The 17960-nt window shown below is 42.9% G+C and overlaps 1 protein-coding gene across 3 annotated transcripts; it reads right to left on the bottom strand.

Moving 5' to 3' along the window:
• Positions 1–2213: 2213 nt before the first annotated feature.
• On the bottom strand, positions 2214–16967 carry zbtb44 (zinc finger and BTB domain containing 44). Of its 3 annotated transcripts, none has more exons than XM_069147358.1 (6): positions 16672–16967; positions 13134–14252; positions 11180–11264; positions 10607–10758; positions 9495–9795; positions 2214–6596 (listed from the first exon to the last, which is right to left on the bottom strand). In XM_069147358.1, the coding sequence occupies exons 2-6, from the start codon at positions 14212–14214 to the stop codon at positions 6182–6184; spliced, it is 2034 nt and encodes a 677-aa protein (XP_069003459.1). In that variant the 5' UTR covers positions 14215–14252; positions 16672–16967; the 3' UTR covers positions 2214–6181. The 3 variants fall into 3 exon arrangements, with proteins under 3 accessions (XP_069003459.1, XP_069003461.1, XP_069003460.1); XM_069147359.1 differs by having other exon boundaries at positions 6476–6596; positions 9712–9795; XM_069147360.1 differs by lacking the exon at positions 13134–14252.
• Positions 16968–17960: the final 993 nt, after the last annotated feature.

The raw sequence follows: 17960 nt of genomic DNA, 5'->3' as shown, positions 1-17960 counted from the left end.
GCTTCGGAAAGTTTGAAAGTCACGCTCAATCTAACACTAAAATGGTCAACGGTAAAAAAAAAAAGTACTGCCAGGGACCGCAAGGAAACTTTGCCGTGAGTGCAGTTCAGACTGCTCATCATGTGTTGCAGGATTGAACAGGAGGACAATCATCTCTGGGCCCAATCGTGAGTGAACACCAGCGTTGGCCATCCAAGATGACAAACACTCCAAGAAGTGAAATAATGATGCGCCATGCAGATGTGACTCCTCAGTGAATGTTAGTTGGGGCAGTGCCTGTGTGGAGCCTGGAACATAAATACACTGAATTCTCATGAGCATAACAATGATGCTTTGACTATACTCAACAAAAATATAAACACAGCACTTTCTTTTTTTCTTTTTTTTTTACTCCCCATTTTTCAGGAGTTGCCGTAAACAATCTGACGCTTCTTCTGTGCACACGACAGCTGTATTTCTCAAAAATGTTGTTCACAAATTTGTTTCGATTTGCGATTGTGAGCGCTTTGCTTCTGCCAAGACAGTCTGGTCACTTGACAGACGTGGCACATCATTACGCTGATTAAACAGCATGATTATCGCAAAGGTGTGCCCAGGACCGGTCCCCATGAAAAGGCCGCTCTAAAATGTGCAGTTCTATCACGTAACTCAATACCACAGATGTCACAAGTTTTAGGAGGGCGTGCGATTTGAACAATGTTGACTGCAGGAATATCCACCAGAGCTGTTGGGTGTGAATTGAATGTCTCATTTAACCACGGTAAGCCGTCCCTCGACCTCGTGAATTTGTAGTACATCGCAACCGCAGGCAACTGCATAGGTAAAACCGTGCCGCCGGCCCATGAACGCCACATTCCAGAGACTTCACATCGAAAGACCTACTCTCGTCCCACTCATCCACCGCCATCACCTCGTGTTAACCTCGTGATAACGTACGGCCCCATGTTCCAAGGATCTGTACAGAATTCCTGGAAGCTGAAACCATCCCAGTTCATGCATGCACGGCCTGCGTACGCGCCAGACCTGTCGACCGCTGAGCGTGATTGGGATGCTCTGAATGGGCGTGCGTCTAAATCGGTGTATTCTAATTCCCGCCAAATATCCAGCAAGGTCGCACAGCCGTCGTAGAGGAGTGGACCAGCACTCCGCAGACCACAATCATCGACTCTATGCGAAGGAGATGTGTCGCACTGCATGAGGCAAATGGCACATCTACACTTATCGAGCTTATCTACACAACCAATGATTGGCTTTTTTTGGTGACCACTCCCAGACACACCTGTGCAACAATTATTCTGTTTACACTTGGCAAAGGTGAAGGTCTCACTAACACAGATTTTTAACAAATTCATGAACAAGATTTGAGAGAAATACTTTTTTTTTTCTTTTGTATGAGAGAAGTTCTTAGAGCTTTTACGTAAACTCATGAAAAGTAAAAAAAAAAAAAAGCTTCCCAACAGGAGACCTCAGAACAAAAGTCTCATCTGAGGAATCTGAGTTGTAACAAAGTCAATAATTTGAAGCCGGCCGGAGATCTCATCACCTTTGTCATTTCACAGCAATCTTTCACAATTTGTTTTCAAATAACAGAAAGAAAAGTGTAGAAAATTTTACAAAATTTGAACTGAAATACAAAACTTCAGCTGTAACGAGGACAAATCGGCATCATATACTGTGTAGTCTTATGCCTACATTTCTCTCTGTATGTTGGTATATATGAGGCGTTTTTCTGGAATGCTGCTTCTCTTCTCGTTTCCTTGAGTCTCTAAAACACGGGTGATTACTGCAAAAGTTAGCATGACACATAAACCCACAATGGCCACATAAATAGGAAATAAGCCAGGTTGCAATAAACCGAAAAGTATCCATCATTTAAGTAGTATGACAGGATGGATCAACTGTACAGAGTCCTGTTAATGGGGGATTAAAAGATTTTTCTCATGACAACTTCCACTGGGATCATTAGACCCCCGGCTCATACGTGTAGGATGTGAGTACTGGATTAAGATTGATTAGTAGAAAATATTACTGTACTTTAACATAGTTTAAACCCTTAAAAAAAAAAATCGGATTTTAAAAAATCTACTCAGAAGATTGCTCTCCTACATTTCTTTCTTAGCGATCATATACAGTCTATTAAATGTATCACCAAATTCAATAAGCTATTGCTGCTTTGATTAATTAATAAATCCTCACACAAGTTCATTGTCTCATTCTGACTTAAGTTTTTTTTATTTACATTTTATACTTTTACAAAAACAACTCTTTTTTTTTTTTCTTTTTTTTTTTAAGAACAACAGGACTGCAAAGCCAGAACACTAGCAAAGATCAAGAACAACCATAAACTCTTAAATACAGAGTGGTCTTGTCAGTTTTTGAACAGCCAACTGTGGAACACGATCCAGTTAAAACACTCAACACCACAAACGTCAGTTCTCCGTATACAGTGTGCAGGTTGCGTTACTATCTGGGACGTTTTTGTACAGTTTCTCCAAACTACAATTTAAATACAGTATCAAAGACACAAAATACAACATCTGTCTCAAAGCAGATTGTAATCAAGTAGCCTACAGTATAAAGAATATGCAACATAGTATGAGTGTATATTCTGTATATTTATATATATACACACACTGCAGACAGTCACAAAGTGAAGACTACCAAGGCCCCCCATACTCCCAGACTAAGCTGTTCTATTCACATTTAACAAGAATATCCAAAGATGCCATGAAACAGCAACTATAATACAAAAAATCACCAAAAATATATGTCATTATGAAGAGCTACCAGGGGTTTTTTTTCCTTACATTTTTTTCCTACTTCTAAATAAACCATATTGGACTGGAAAACATATACAACATCAAGTGTACATTGAAAAGGCATGTCCTGTATATAATAAAGATATTCTTTTAAAACATTGCACATAAAAAGGGATAACATACAGAAAAGAAGAGGGCATGCGGAACAAATAATCAGAGCTACGCCAGATGAAGAGTCAACAACAAATAAGGCCTTGAACAGAACGCACCGCCAACTCAAGACATGCTCTCCTTCCACTTCACAGAACAATATGAACATGCAACTATAGAAAACAAACACAAGGGAGCTGAATAGAACCAGTCGTTTGATATCAAAGCTTTGATCCTCGTTTCACAGATCAAATGGGGTCCTTCGCCTATTTGTTTCACCTTCAGTCACATTTGATTCAAACAAAATGATACATTCTTTTTTTTTTTTATTTAAATATATGTCTATATAGATATATATATATATATCTATATAGATATATATCTATATATATAATTCACCATTCCAAGGACAAAATGAAAACCTTTAAAACGACACCAGTCCATTTATTGCACACCATCGGTTCACAAAAATATTTTGGGCACTTTTGCGTTTTCAACAAACAGCAGCATTTCATTATAAAAAAGTTATCTGTTTACACACACCGAACACAACAGATGAAAAGCATGACATACAAATGGAGAATAGAAAATCTTCTTTTTTGTAATTCTGACATTGTGCAACTAGAGTTAATAGGTCCGTTTACTAAGGCTAGCCTCTTAAATGCACAACATCATACAGTGTTTTAAGGGGCGAAAACAGCAGGACCCCTTTGCTAAATAGCATGGACCACTTAGAATGATTATCTCTTTCTTTTATTATGTGCAATTATTGATTGCCATGGCAAATCCCCAATGAGACAGAGAACATTTGGTCCTGTAGGAAAAAAGCTTGATTTGTACCCACACAAAAAAGGGCAAATGGCACGACATTTAAAAAGTGACTGAAAGGATGGCACAGGGTGACACCAGCTCTTATTAAGACAGCTCTCATTGGATTTCAATGACCAGGACAAGGGGGGGGGGGGGGAAACTGATGCCCTCAACCACAGCAATATTCATCTTCACATTTACAATCAACCCTGTATGTGAGGTTTTACATCCTGCTGGGATAATCCGAACGTTCGTTTGTCCTACTTTTAGGGGTGGGAGGGAGGGGGGGGGGGCAGAAAACAACAGTGAACAAGGAGCCCAGTTACAGTCAGTAGCATTCAACTCGTGGATTATCACGAGCGTCATTATCTTCTCAATATACAGGCACAACAATGAGTACGAGAGCGGCAACCATGTTGGCACCACGTGAGTAACAGGAGTTGGAGGTTTGACCCAAAATCAGCAGAGAGAAAAAAAAGAAGTGAAATGAGTAACATCACGGACAGGCTACCGCCGAGCTGTGTTGATCAGCTCCCGCTTAACACGTTTATCGTTTTCAATGGTTCAACTCACAGTATTTGCATTCACACGTTAGCACGCAGCTGGTCGCTTCTCAAACGACGTTACCACGCGAACACCCGACGGCCTCTCGATCCGCGCCGGCTGAAAAAAAAAACAACAAAAAAAAAGTGCCATCGCAAGACAGCCGCCATACTGTTTGTCTCGCTTCCCGCTTCCCAGGCTGCAGATTTACAGTAAATGTGCACTCACAGAGCACTTTATTAGGAACACCGGTGACAATGCAATGCAACGGCACAACAGCTGTCATAAATTCCACTTTTTACAAAGCGCGCATTTTCAGCTTTAAATGATAAATCTACTTTATGTTTATATTGAGGTCGTAGCAGGTGGTGGTGTTATTATATTATGTTAATCCTCCAATGATGTGTTTTAATTGGAGGAACCCAAAAAATTAGGAACATGTTAAGAAAAAGGGTGACATTTTTGGTAGAGCTTTTGTATTGGATTGCATTAGATTGCGTAGGTATTTCTAATAAACTGCTTAAACTGCTCAGTGAATGGAAAAATAATAAGTTGGTGGTTAACCTCAAAGTCACACAAGGCTGAAACTTTTAAAAAAGACAATCATGTTGTACCAAAAGAAAAACGTCACTCCAACAGACATGCATCCTAAAAACGATGTGACGCCAGATATGAACATCTGTAACAAACTGAAAATTAATTGCCAAACTTCAGCTGGGATGAAATGCTACATTTTCACATCTTAAGTGATCATTTGGATATACAACACTGCAGTTGTGGGCCAACCTTGTAACTCCATTTTTTTTTGTTTTTTTTGTTCTTGTTGAACATAAATTTTAGTTTTATTTTGTGGATTACCCGGGTTGGATTTCCAAACAAAAGATGCATCAGTGCTGATCCAAGTTGATTGTTTAGGTTTTAGTTTTTTTTTGGAGAAACAAGGTTTGATTTAAGTGTTCTTTAAAAATAAAAATAAAAATGTCAAAAAAATGATATATGTGTGTGTCTTTAGGGAATATTTTGTCAATATATTTCAAGTTTTAAACATTTAAAAATGAAATGTACTGTGTTCATATTGATCAAAGAAATGCACATACACACCTGACATTTCATATTTCACAACACCCAACATACACAGCATTCAAAATAGTAAAACTACAGTACAAGCTATTGCAGTATAGATAATATTGACATTTAACAGTTTGCCTATAGCGACGGCACTGAAGGAATAACACAGTCTCTGCCCATACAAACTAGCCTTACCACTACAAATGAAATACAAGGAGTTTTTTTTTCTTTAGCTCAGTTTGTAAAGACTTGATTTGTCACTGTTGGCAAAGTCAAGACCTTTTCTTCCTCTCCACGTCACTTGGGTTAAAATGGGAACTCTCAGGCACTTTCCAAAAGTAGAGCAAGGCTTGGATTTAACAGACCTCAAATTGGCTAAGACAGAAAAGACTTTAGTAGCTAGTGCTGCATTCACGTCATATGGGAAAATACAACCTTCCTGCTTCAAATGACTCTGAAAAAAAATACTGCCTACTTGCATTTCCAGGTGGTAAAAATGCTTTGAAAGTCAAACCTTCTGACTTACCGGAACCTCATATCATCAGTCAAGTTTAGGAACTGATATAATCATTGTAAAGACAATTATCTTACTTTGCTGGATTTGGTTTGGTGTAAAAACAAATAAGTGCGTCTTTGTTGCTTGTTAGAAAAATGTCATCAAGCCAACTGATGTCTTCGGAAAACTTCCATCACTTGCGTTGTGACGGCTTCACGTGATGATGATGATGATGATGATGATGATGACGATAACGCGTCCAAGTCGTGCCTTTCAGCCGTCAAATCATTTCAACAGATATTCCCATATGACATGACTGCATAATAAGACATGACGGGCAAGTAGAAGACTTGAATCACTCTATGGTAATGGAAGCCACATCCTTGGCCTGAGCATGCTGCTGCTGCTGCTGCTGCTCTTCTTCAAACCCCTCTGGGGAACTGCCTCCTTCACTGTGGTCCATCTTGGCCTCCTCTGTCATGGCTGCCGTCTCGTCGGCGTCCATCTTGAGGGAGGCTGGGGCTTCCAGGGGATCCAGGGGCTCGGGTGAAAGGAAGCCAGAGGAACTCTCACAATTCTGGGTGGAGGAGGAGACCTGGGATATGACGGGCATCTGGACTGAGGAGGAGGATGAGGCGGCAGTGTTGGTGGAGGTGGAGGTGCTGCCCGGGTAGACCGGGTGATGTTGGGACTCCTCCAGCTCATACTGGACTCCCAGCGCCTCCTCCTCCTCCTGTACCTGGCTCAGGTAGTCGGGCACGAGGAAATCACTGCAAATACCAAGAGAGAACGTTGAGTTGACCGTCCTTTCATTTGGTACCTTCACACAATTTTCTAATTTTCACATCTATACAGTGGAAAATACACGTTTACACACACACACACACACACACACACACACACACACACACACACACACACACACACACACACACACACACACACACTGTAAAGACAGCTGCTCTCTAAATTACTGCACAGTAAACCTTTGTGATTTGAAATAATTCCCTCCAAAAACGAGGCGATGTCTTCACTGAGACTGTGCCTGACATTTAAAAAGGATACTTTAAAAACCTTCAGAGAAAGCCATGAGATGTGGTATGAAGACAAGACTTCACCACTCGTGACACAGAACATTTACCCAAACCATGTAAAAGTGAAGTGACAGAGACTTTATTCCAATTAAAAATAGGATCAAAGTGTTCAAGCATTCAGTAATTTGCAGTAAAGCTGAGATGATTGGTCCATTAATTGGTGTGCCGATCTAAAAGGTTGTTGGATTGGTTGTTTAGGTCAAATTTAAAGGCTCCAGCATCACGAACGTAAAGATGTGTTGCTTTTCTGTCTTATGTGATAATGAACTGATTATCTTCAGGCTTTGGACTTGCAGCCTTGCCCTCCTCGTACTCCAGTAATTTGGTATTTGGTTATCAGTTTTCCACCATGTAGGACGTATTCAATCAGAGGGATATTTCCCACGATGCCTTTTAACAGCAACAAGATTTGTTATCCATATACTCAACGGTGTTACGGTATTGAAACAGAAATAATCAATATGCAGGTAAATTGTTTTTATCCACCCATCCTCTGCTGCTTATCATGGGACCGTTTACAGTCAATTATCCTCCCTGAAAAAACACTGTGTCGTTGCCCCAGTGCATTCTGGTCCAAAGAGGCGACTGCTTCTCTGCGGTTGGTATTTAAGCGTCGTCTTGGATTTTATCGCCGCGTGACAGCTTTGTTGCATGAAGCGCAGGTTTAAGAAGGTGTTTCACATTAAGAAACCTGCAGCTAACAGAACACATTGCCGGCTTTGCGCCCGCTATATTGTGGCTGCACTGAAAATACCTGAATGTCATGTCTTTATCTACAGAAGGCCAGAGAGGACGAGGACCAGAATCCCCCTCTGACAGTCCTAAGGCTGCACTGCAGCTCTATTAGGATCACAAACACCAGAATTACCTCCAAAACTCAGAGGTGCTTTTTGTGATTAAGTTTGCAGGATCGGTTACTTTTAGCCTCGACAAACGCAAATAATGCCTGAACGGTTCAAGCGAATACACAGAAACCGGTGCTCGTCTCAGCCACAACAAGGCCGGGCTTGCGCTCTTCATCACGTGATTAGTACCTCCAAAAAAAAGTCCATTTGGAGTCTTATGGCAGAGTATCTTTAAAATGTAATCTATCAAACACCACGTTCCTGCGGCAAACAGTGGGGAATAAAGTGAAGAGGTCAAAGGTAACTGACAACAACTGAATCTGACAAACTGTTCTGGAAATAAGCGAGTTAGAAAAAAAAAATGAAATAAATACAGTGGAGTTAACATATCTTTTTATGTGAAGACTTAGGGTGGGAGTCAAGAGTCTGACTGAACTGCCAGAGAATTCTCCACACTGTTATAATCTCAGGCGCAGACCTTCTGCTATAAAACTTTTGAGGAGTCAATGGCCCATTTGAGTCCTGCTGACCTGTGAGGGCTTGAGTTGATTAAGAAGTGGAAAAGTCTGGGAAATAAAAACACACTTTGAGTTCATAAAGACACTGTGTTCTGACTCTCAGTGGGCTTTGTGGGCTGAGCTGCTGTTAAAAAGCAAACAACCCACGCTATCAAGTTAAGAAAAGCCAATTCATGTAGAAACAAATACAGATGACAAAGGGATGAAAGTTGTGTTTTGCAGGTACTGTATGACTTCATAAACAACACTGGAGCTTTGTCAGGTGTTTAGAACACGATACAGCTGAGTGATCATTTTGGCAGTAGGTCAGTGTATTAAGAAAGCAGCTTGAATTTGGACACCGGATAACCCACTTCAACCTCACATCTTATGGGATTTTGTCAGTCAGCAGAGTCGAAACAGACTTGAGGGGTTTGCAAACTCCTCTCAGCAGTGGATGTTAAAGTTTGACATTTTGGGAAATGCACTGATTCCCTTCCTTGCCGAGACTGAAATGAGAAGATTGACACCACTCTCGTGTGTGCAGGAAATATGAAGCCACGGTGAGCAGCTGCTTTACTTAGCAGAGAAAGAAGACTGGAAACAGCCTGACTCGGTAAGAATATCCACCCAGCAGCACTTCTGAAGCTCTTTAATTAACACGTCGTATTTCAATCGCTTCGTCTGTACTAAAACTGTGGTACATAAACGGTATTCAACGAGTCATGGGTAGTTACGTTCTGGGCTATTTTTGGATCGATACCAGTTTTAAGACAGCCGGCGGAAACGCCAGGACTCGGGAGTCCGGAGCATAACCTGGTGTAAAACCAAGAGTAGTTGTATTTTACTCCCCCTGCTTCCACTTTTAATGCCAAATGAATCTAACCAGCTGCTGGTGGTAACTTCACAGATATTAAGAGTGGTTTCTGATTCTCTCATTCAACCCTTGCAAAGAAAAACAAATGAGTGCACTTCCAAAAATGTCAAATTGTTTAAAACAAGCACACAAAAAACAAATCAAAAATTTCCCACAGTCAAATACGACATGTACATTTGATCTGAGCATTCAAATCAATTGCAATCATCTGAAAAAAAAAAACAATTCTACACAACCAAAGTCACGACAACGATTCCAATGAAATTCAGGTGTTAGAAATCTACAACTGAAGTTATTTTCTGATCCAGGTGAGATCTGAGTAAATGATGGGGGTCGGCGCCCCCGGACTCCTCACCTGCTCTGGAAGTAGTTTGCTAGCTCGGATGCCTCATGGTTCAGACTCCTCAGGTGTACAATTAAATTGCCAGAGTTGGTGAACATGGCGCCGCACGTTTTGCACTCATAAATCCGCGGCTTGCGGATTATGTGTCGGGAGACCCTCATGTGGTGCTTATATTCACCGAAGGACGTGAATGTGGCGCTACAAATCTGGCACCGGAAACAGCGTTTACCTTCGTGCTTCAGCCGATGCATCTTTAGGGAGTAGGCCCGTGTGAACTTTTTCCCACAGCGGTCACACTGGAAAGGTTTAATGCCTGAAGGGAGAAGACAAAGCCAATGCTTGTTGATCTGCACGTTAGCATCACACGAGTGTCGGTATTGATGTGCGGGGTGAGGTGGAGGGCTTCACGTTGACCGCGCTTAAACAGCACAGTCAGCCTCAGTCGGTGCTTCCCAGAACGCTTCGCAACAAACAGTCTCATGGCCAAGGTGGCTACGAGGCACGTGAAAAGTGCAGCGACCGACTGCCGCTCAGCTCTTTATGCAGATCTCCGTTAGCGCGGCCTACTCGATGTCGAGTTTTGACGAATTCCAGTTCACAATTTAAAAGGACACCGCTTATGCGTTTTCCCGCATTTTCGTTCATCTGTTAAATGTTACAATTGTCAGATGTTCGTATGAAACGTGGCCAGAGTTTCAAATAATGAGGTAAAGATATGTAAAAGTAAGGTTCGACTGCTCTGAACATTTAGTTTGTGCCGAGCTCACGTCAGCGTGTCACAGATATCGTCATATGGCCGTCTGACACTCCGATCCGGCCCGCTCTACGTCTATATCGCCCCAAAAAATCCCCCGAGTTGACAAACAGTCGTTAGTTCAAGCCAACGGTCGACGAGTCCTCGCGTGTTTATGATATTAATTTCATTATTTAAACACATTCATGGGGTTGAAGGACTGTGAACGTGTTCCCCGAGGTCAGACAGTCAACACCGAGTTCTACTGCGATGCACTGAGGCGTCTGAGGGAGAACAGACGGTGAAAACCAACCGGACTGTAACAATGGTACATCGTGATATGTCTTTTTCATGCCCCCACCCCCACCCACCCCACCCCCATTTCACCTACCGGAGTGTATGAGCATGTGCTGCTTCAGGTTTTGAATGCGCGTGAATCTGACGCCGCAGGTGGGACACTGAAAGGGCCGGTCGGGGCCGTTGGTGCCGGGCCGGGCCGACGGGCTGATATAGAGGTGGTACGGATACTGAATACCTTCCAGCCTGAGGCACAAGAACAGGGAAAAACAAATGTTTATATGTGTTTATACATACAAATAAAGCCATTCCGATACGAATGCTGAAAGGCATCATCTTTGACAGCTTAGTAAAGTTACTCTTTCAATAAATCCTCCTGAATCCTGTAAGTTTGAAAGAGTTTGAGGACATTGGACACTGTGTGGTTGGTGACGATATTGACGTGCGGCAGGTTGGTTAAAGTCGGAGGCTACGTTAGCTTTCACGTAAAAGTGTATTACGCGTGTTTAGTGGCTCGAGGCTGGCACAGTACATGACCAGCATTCTTTATATCACCTACGTTTATTATCGAAACAGGTGTGGCTCGCCCAGTCGTGAGGCTCACACGTCTATATGTTCTTTCAGTGCTCGTGACTCGTTCGCTGCAAGTTCGAACAAATCGTGATACCTCTCATCGTCTTCGGCATGTCCTCCAGCGCTCGAGGTGCTCTGCATCGACGGCAAGCCCTCTGACACTCCCTCATCCATCGACCCTGGAGAAAGGAAGAAGAAGAAGAAGAAAAAAAAAATCACTCACGGTGGCTGCCGACTAACTTTCTGACTCGAGTATAAAAGCCTGAAGCACGTCGTCTTGGACGGGGTTAGACTAATGTACTTTAGATCTTTAAAGACTAATCCCCTATTTAAGGATTGATGCTATTGGATAACAATGCACTGGGCTATTGCACAGTTTAGGAAAAACTGACGAATGTTTCCATTTTCTCTTTTGTTTATGGCAGTCGCAGAAAAAAAGCCTTTCAAACAGCATTCGGGCCACTGGACAATAAAACTTTCCACTGAGACCAATACAAATAAAAAAATCCTGTGGGTGGCAGGCAGCTCGGAGCAGGGTGAGGCAGGTCTGACTGCACGCTTTTACAAAGTAACACTGTGTTAACTGGGTCAGGACACAGCCTCTATTTCAACAGCGATAAAGACAGCAACACCGGCACTAGAGCTACCGTTATCTTTAGTCTACCGATTAGTCCATCAAATAATTGTAGAAATTGGAAACAAAATACTTTTGCTTCATTAAAAGAGCAACACTGAGTATACAAAAGAGAAAACCAAATGCAATTGAAATCTATTGAGATGAACAATTTTCCCTTTTCCTTTTAAGAAAAATCAACATGTTTATTGCTTAAATACATTTAGTACATTGAAGTGCCAAAGTGAACTGCGAGTACTGCATCCTTTATCTTAAACACCGAATGCGGATCGTGTTATAGGTGTACTGCTGCATTCACAGCCTATGCAGCTCGCGCAGCTCCGCAACGATCAGTGAACATCCGTCCTGATAGCAGCCAACGCTGCTGCTCCACACACACTCTGCTACATTAAGCCAGTTAGCCATTAGCCTCCACACGGCAGCCAAAACACCGGTGATGCAGCTGGAGCTCATCGCGGTTGGGCAAGAAAAAAAAAAAAATGGCATCGAAAATCCAGTCGGACTTGCAGTTGCATATCGCATCACTACATCACCCTTCAATCCCCCGGTCTTTCAAGTGGGGCGAGAACCGCATTGTTCTTCTGCAACTACGCGTGTAGAATAGTTAGGAAATCATTTTGAGGATGAAGCTTTTTTTTCTTTCTTTTTTTTTTAATAAAACTAAAACAAAGCAAACTGTAATAATTGTGTCGGTAGGCTACAGCGCGAAGCAGGAAACAACAACAACAAACACAAAACAGAAAAAAAGAAACCATTTTAACATTTGTTTGAAAATGAAGGAAAAATGACCAAATTAAGGAAGTCAACAAAATCAGGCAGACAAAACACTTCGCTTCTGAAATGCTTCCGGTGGGAAATAAAGCGACACCCGTGGGTGACGTGATGGAGCAGTAGCCAATGGAATCCCCCGGTGAGGACCGCATACACGGCGGAGTCATTGCTCTTCAACACGACTCACGTCCTTAACTTACAATTACCGACAAAAGTTTGTTAAATTGAAAAAAGAAAAAAAAAAGAAAAAAAGTTTAGTTACACAGAGCAGATTTTGGGTCGTGTGTGTGCTAGGCTAGTTCAGATGTGGTTTTAGTTCAGCTTGAAGTGATCCTAAAACTTTGGACACGGTATCGTTTCCTTTGCTCTTCCTCAATTTCTCTCTTTCTCCCTTTGGCAATCAGCACCACCAAATCATGTCTTCCTCACCTCGTGTGTTCACAGCATCAGTGTGTTGCACGACAGTATTAATCCTCTTTGCGCAACACAGTGAGCTGCATGGAGTTATGTGGACAAATTACACAAGTTACTCGAGGAATCTTTTCAGACCTAAATAGCACATTGTTATGAGATTCTTTTTACAGTTTTTTTCTTTGAAATGAGTATTAATGTAAAGTTAAATCATAAGACACAAAATGCCCACCTATAGAGGAGGACTGAGGACTGATAAGGAGCTCCTCCTGGACCTGCTCACTCCCTGGCACTGTCTGCTGGTCACTCAGTGAGCTCTGAGAGGCACTGACGGGCTGCGACGACGCCTCCTGGACCTCCTCGTCGCTGAGACGCTCCACCTTCACCCTGACGTCCTCCTCTTCTGCCGCTACGGGGGACGACACCACCTTAGAGCTCTCGCATGTCAGGAAGTCACTGAGCCGCCGGCCGACCACCACCTCCGAGGTTCCCGGGGTGCCCTGCTCCAAACAGCGAGGGCTTTCCGGGAGCTTTGATTTGTCCGAGTGGAACCTCCGGTCGATGCCGAAAGGGAAGGTCCATGGAAAGGCCAGGGAGGACTCCACCGGCTGGGCTGTGCTGTCTGAGAACGAGGGGGATGGGTTGGGGATCTGAGGGGAGGTGGTGACCATCTGTGTAGTGCATTTGAGCGGACTCTCGGGCGACGCCATTGTGACGAAGCTTTTGCGTTTCCGTCGGGATTCGCGGCAAATGGGAACATTTCTCTCCATTACGCTGCAGTCAGACGACACGGGAGACACGCTGCCGTCCAACGGCGTCAGGGCACAATTCGACGAGGCGCTCTCTGGTGCGGATTCGTGCGGTTTATCTGCGGTCATGTTGTTGTTGTTGTTGTTGTTGTTGTTGTTGTTGTTACCTGGGCTCCACAGAATACTGGACTTCATGAACTCTGAGCAGGTGCTGGCCACAGCAAACATTTGCATGTAACTTGCAGCCGCCAGGACATCAATGATATTCTCTGTGCTGATGGAAAGGGTTGATGTGTAGGCATATTCCAACAGAGGTGCAAAACCACTGACTGTCACGTGATGAAGGTCCAACACAAACTTGTCCTCCTCCTCTGGCCGGCCCACCAGTTTGGAGCGGAAGAATTCACTGCAGCAGGCCAGGACCACTTTGTGGGCCAGGAAGAGTTTGTCTTGGACCCGGATGGTGACATCACACAAGTGGCCCTCATTGCGCAAAGCGTTAAGCTTATCGAGCATCTCCTGGCTGTGGGAGGTCGAGCTGTGGGTGAAGGTTTTAACCCCCATTTTGGACTCCCTTTCTGACTGTGTACAGGAAATGCGTCCTGCAGAGAGATAAAACAAAACAAAAACAAAAGACTTTAGTTCAAAAAGATCTATCTCTGATAAGAAAGAAGGGGGCGGAGGGGGGGTGGGGAGGGAGGGGGTGAGGGGGCTATTGGTAAAAGAATATGTATGCTGGGCTTTGTTATTCTGATTAAACAACATCACATCAATATCGTGCGTCTAAGGTCATGTCAATGTGTCCGGCGTAAACTAAACAAAAATCCAGGCTCGGCAGTCAAAGTACCGGGTGTGAAACCACAGATGTCACAGCACACACTCACTGACCCGCTCCGCTAAAAACCAAAAGCACAGCGACAAAATGAGTTGTTGGCGGATGAAAATAGGAAAGTGCACTGAGGAAGGCAGTGGGGTGTAGGTAGAGAGAAATACGAAGGTGCACTCTTAGGGGAAGGCATGGCAAGGCGAGCGGGGGTGGGTTGAAAGCAGGGTAGGGAGCACGGAGGACAAAACGCCAAGTTATGTAACCACAATCAAAGCAGATGCGCAGCGATGCGAGCCAGACCCATGTGGAGGCCAGTGCACTACAGGACGCTCAGCAGCTGTCTGTGAGACATGTGGATTCTCTGAGGCATGAGATTTTCCATCAAACAAAAGCTCAAGTGAAGGGGCTCTCGCAGGGAGAGCGCGCTCCCCTTCACACACACACACAGACCAAAGGAAAATACTCTTAGGCTATGTTGGCCCACGGAAAGGCAAAGTGAATTATAGACCTGGGCTGCAGTGGTGCAACAGGAGAGTGCCATGTCTGAACCAGCAAACAGGGCTAATAGAAAAAAGCTTTAATTCCACCGGAGGGTGGGGGTGGGGGGTGGGGGGGGGGGGTTCACACGGCTACAACTTCTCCTGTCAGAGAACTTATTTAGCTACATGAAGTTCTTGCAGAAAAAAAAAGAAAAGGACAGTCTTCGGAGTATATGCACTTGAGAGAGAAAATCAATGCTCTCTCAATAAACCATAAATATATATATATACACCATCTTGCACAATTACATTTGTAAAAGTAAATGCATCTACTGATTCTACAAAATATTTGCTAAGAAAAAGTAAAAACCTCTATTTTGCTTTATGTTTTGCTCCAAATTAGTCTCTTAACTTGTTGATTAAAGAGAATCATTCATGTTATCAACAATATGTAACTGATCAAATAAAACTATAATAAAACTTCAACAGTAGCTTTGATCAACAAAAAAATCCTACCCAATATTTTGATGATAAATTTATAAATAAAGGCCTTGTGACGGACTGGCGACCTGTCCAAGGTGTACCTCGCCTTCGCTGCTCAGTATAAAGCAGGTAGAGATAAAGCAGATGGATGGATGGATTCATAAAGAAAAATAATACAACTTTTCTGGCTGCAGCTTCTTAAATATGAGTAGCATTGATTGTTTCTGTTTTATGTTAATTGTACACCTTCGCTTTGTTTTGTTTTTTGTTCCTTCATGTGGTCAAACTGAATGAGCTACATGGATCTATCACTGTGCCATAGGTTATTAGTTATGAACATGGTATAAACATAGAGATGAATTTATCAACAACAACAACAAGTTCACAAAAAAATATTCTCGATGGCTGTAGAGCAGAGGGGGCGTGGCCTTGGGACTTCTCTGTTTACATCACGTACGAGCAAACGACCACCGGCGCTGGACACCGGGCAGGGCTGGTCGTCCAAGTCAAGCAAAAAGTGTGTGTGTGTGTGTGTGTGTGTGTGTGTGTGTGCGTGTGTGTGCGTGCGCGTGTAGTTTCTAATGCACAAGATGCTCAGCAACCATGCTTACAACAACAACCACAGTTTAGCAAACACGAGCTAACAGTATCAAGCCAGCGTAACAAATCAGCCAGGAGATGAACAGTACATCCGATTATAACTGTCAAAATAAAAGACACGTGGCTGTTGCGACGCTTTTAGCGTATTATCAAAATGCAAGTAGTCTTGTGTGCATGGATATACGTATTGGAAAGGCAGCAGTTCTAAAATATCTATATTTACATGTCGATGTAAACAAACATGTCCTCGAGTTTGAAGTGATTTAACATCTACTGTTCGTGAACTGTTTGTGTATTTTATACGATTTACACTTTTCCATCCCACGTAAATACAGCCACTGCAATTCACACGTCATGTTGGGCATATCATTAAAATGTACAAAACTCAGTTCGGTGCGGTCCATTTATTTTGAAGATGAATTCGCTCCATTTCCGTTTCAACTGTTGTGTTTTGACGCGGCTGCTCCACATTAGCTTACTGCTGTTAGCTACCAAGCTTGCGCGAGCTGACACAACAACGGCGCCATTAGTCGGCTCGTTCGCTCGTATCAATGCCGAGACGGCACAGCAGCCGCGCAAGAGTCCACACAGCTGGGTCAGCGACATCAGACACACCGCACGGAGGGGATTTACCTTGCGGGGTGAGGCCTGTGATAGCGGCCGGGCCTCGGGATGCGAACAGCTCAGCTGACAAAAGCGGTCGGAGACAGCGGTGCGCCCTGCCGCTCCACTCCGCTCGCTCACTCACATTCCCCGCTCTTCCCCAGGCGGTTGTCAGCCTGCCAGCCGCCAAAAGTCACAGTCTCGTTAACGCTCGCATGAATTCACATCACAACGAGCCGACGTTAAAAGTTGTCGAGGTGCTGTTTTCATTCCTTTGTGCTCCCCGCTGTCCTTTCTGCGCTGGTGTTTGTACCCCCACAATGCAACGCGCATCTCTCACTGTACCGTACTGTAAGAAGCAGGAAGTGTCACATTTAAGCGACATGTACAGCCCGGGAGTTCCCGCTGTTTATGTTTGGATGGCCTCTGCGGACTTGTTAAATCCCATCGTAACACAGCCTGGTAGATGTCCTGGAAACACACATTTTATTCAAAAGATTACACGCCTATCTTTAAATGTATTCAGATTTTTGGAAAATATTATTTCATTTCTTTGGCTCACTAGAACATGCAGGTGTCGCTTCACAACCGTCTTTTATGCCTTACATAAAAACACTTTGCTGTACTAGTCACTTTTTTTTTCTTTTTTTTTAATTATTCTTCTTTTTTTTAAACTGCTTCTTTTTATTCACCTAGATATTTAATTCATTATGGCAAATAATGTACAGTCGCCATGGCCGGATTAAGAGTAAATTGGTTCCTGGTCACTGATATGTAAGGGCCCCCCAACCCTATGACGTAGGAGAAACTGCCTTTTTTGGTTTTACATTGGGCAGAAGCTGTGGATAGTATGGAGAAAAAAAATATGATATATATATATATATATATATATACATATATATATATATATATATATATATAGAGAGAGAGAGAGAGAATAAATATTATATATATAAATTATATCAAGGGCACGTTGCTACTTGTTGTTCCCATGTTATAATTACTTTGTAATTCGTCACAGTTTTATGATTATTTCAGTCCCATGTTTTGATTAATTAGTTACCACATTTTTATTAATTGGTGCACATGGGATACGTTTATATTTAATGAGACAGTACAGCACAACAGGCACCTTAAATTACGGTAAGTCAAGTTAATCAGTTTTCCAGGGCGTTCCAGTCGACCAACTATGAAGGAAATAGCATCCTCAAATATTATTGCCGATGATATAAACCATGAACTCTCAATATCCTTGCTAATTGCCTTTTACTAACAATAATCTCTTGCGAAGCAAGGGTTGTTGACATGTCTTGATAATT

This window comes from Embiotoca jacksoni, unplaced genomic scaffold, assembly GCF_022577435.1.
Source record: "Embiotoca jacksoni isolate LCO1_2020_lvr unplaced genomic scaffold, fEmbJac1.0.p SCAF_14, whole genome shotgun sequence".
NCBI lineage: Eukaryota > Metazoa > Chordata > Actinopteri > Embiotocidae > Embiotoca > Embiotoca jacksoni.
The sequence above is the reverse complement of the archived record's forward strand: the minus strand, read 5'-3'. Positions and strand labels throughout refer to the sequence as shown.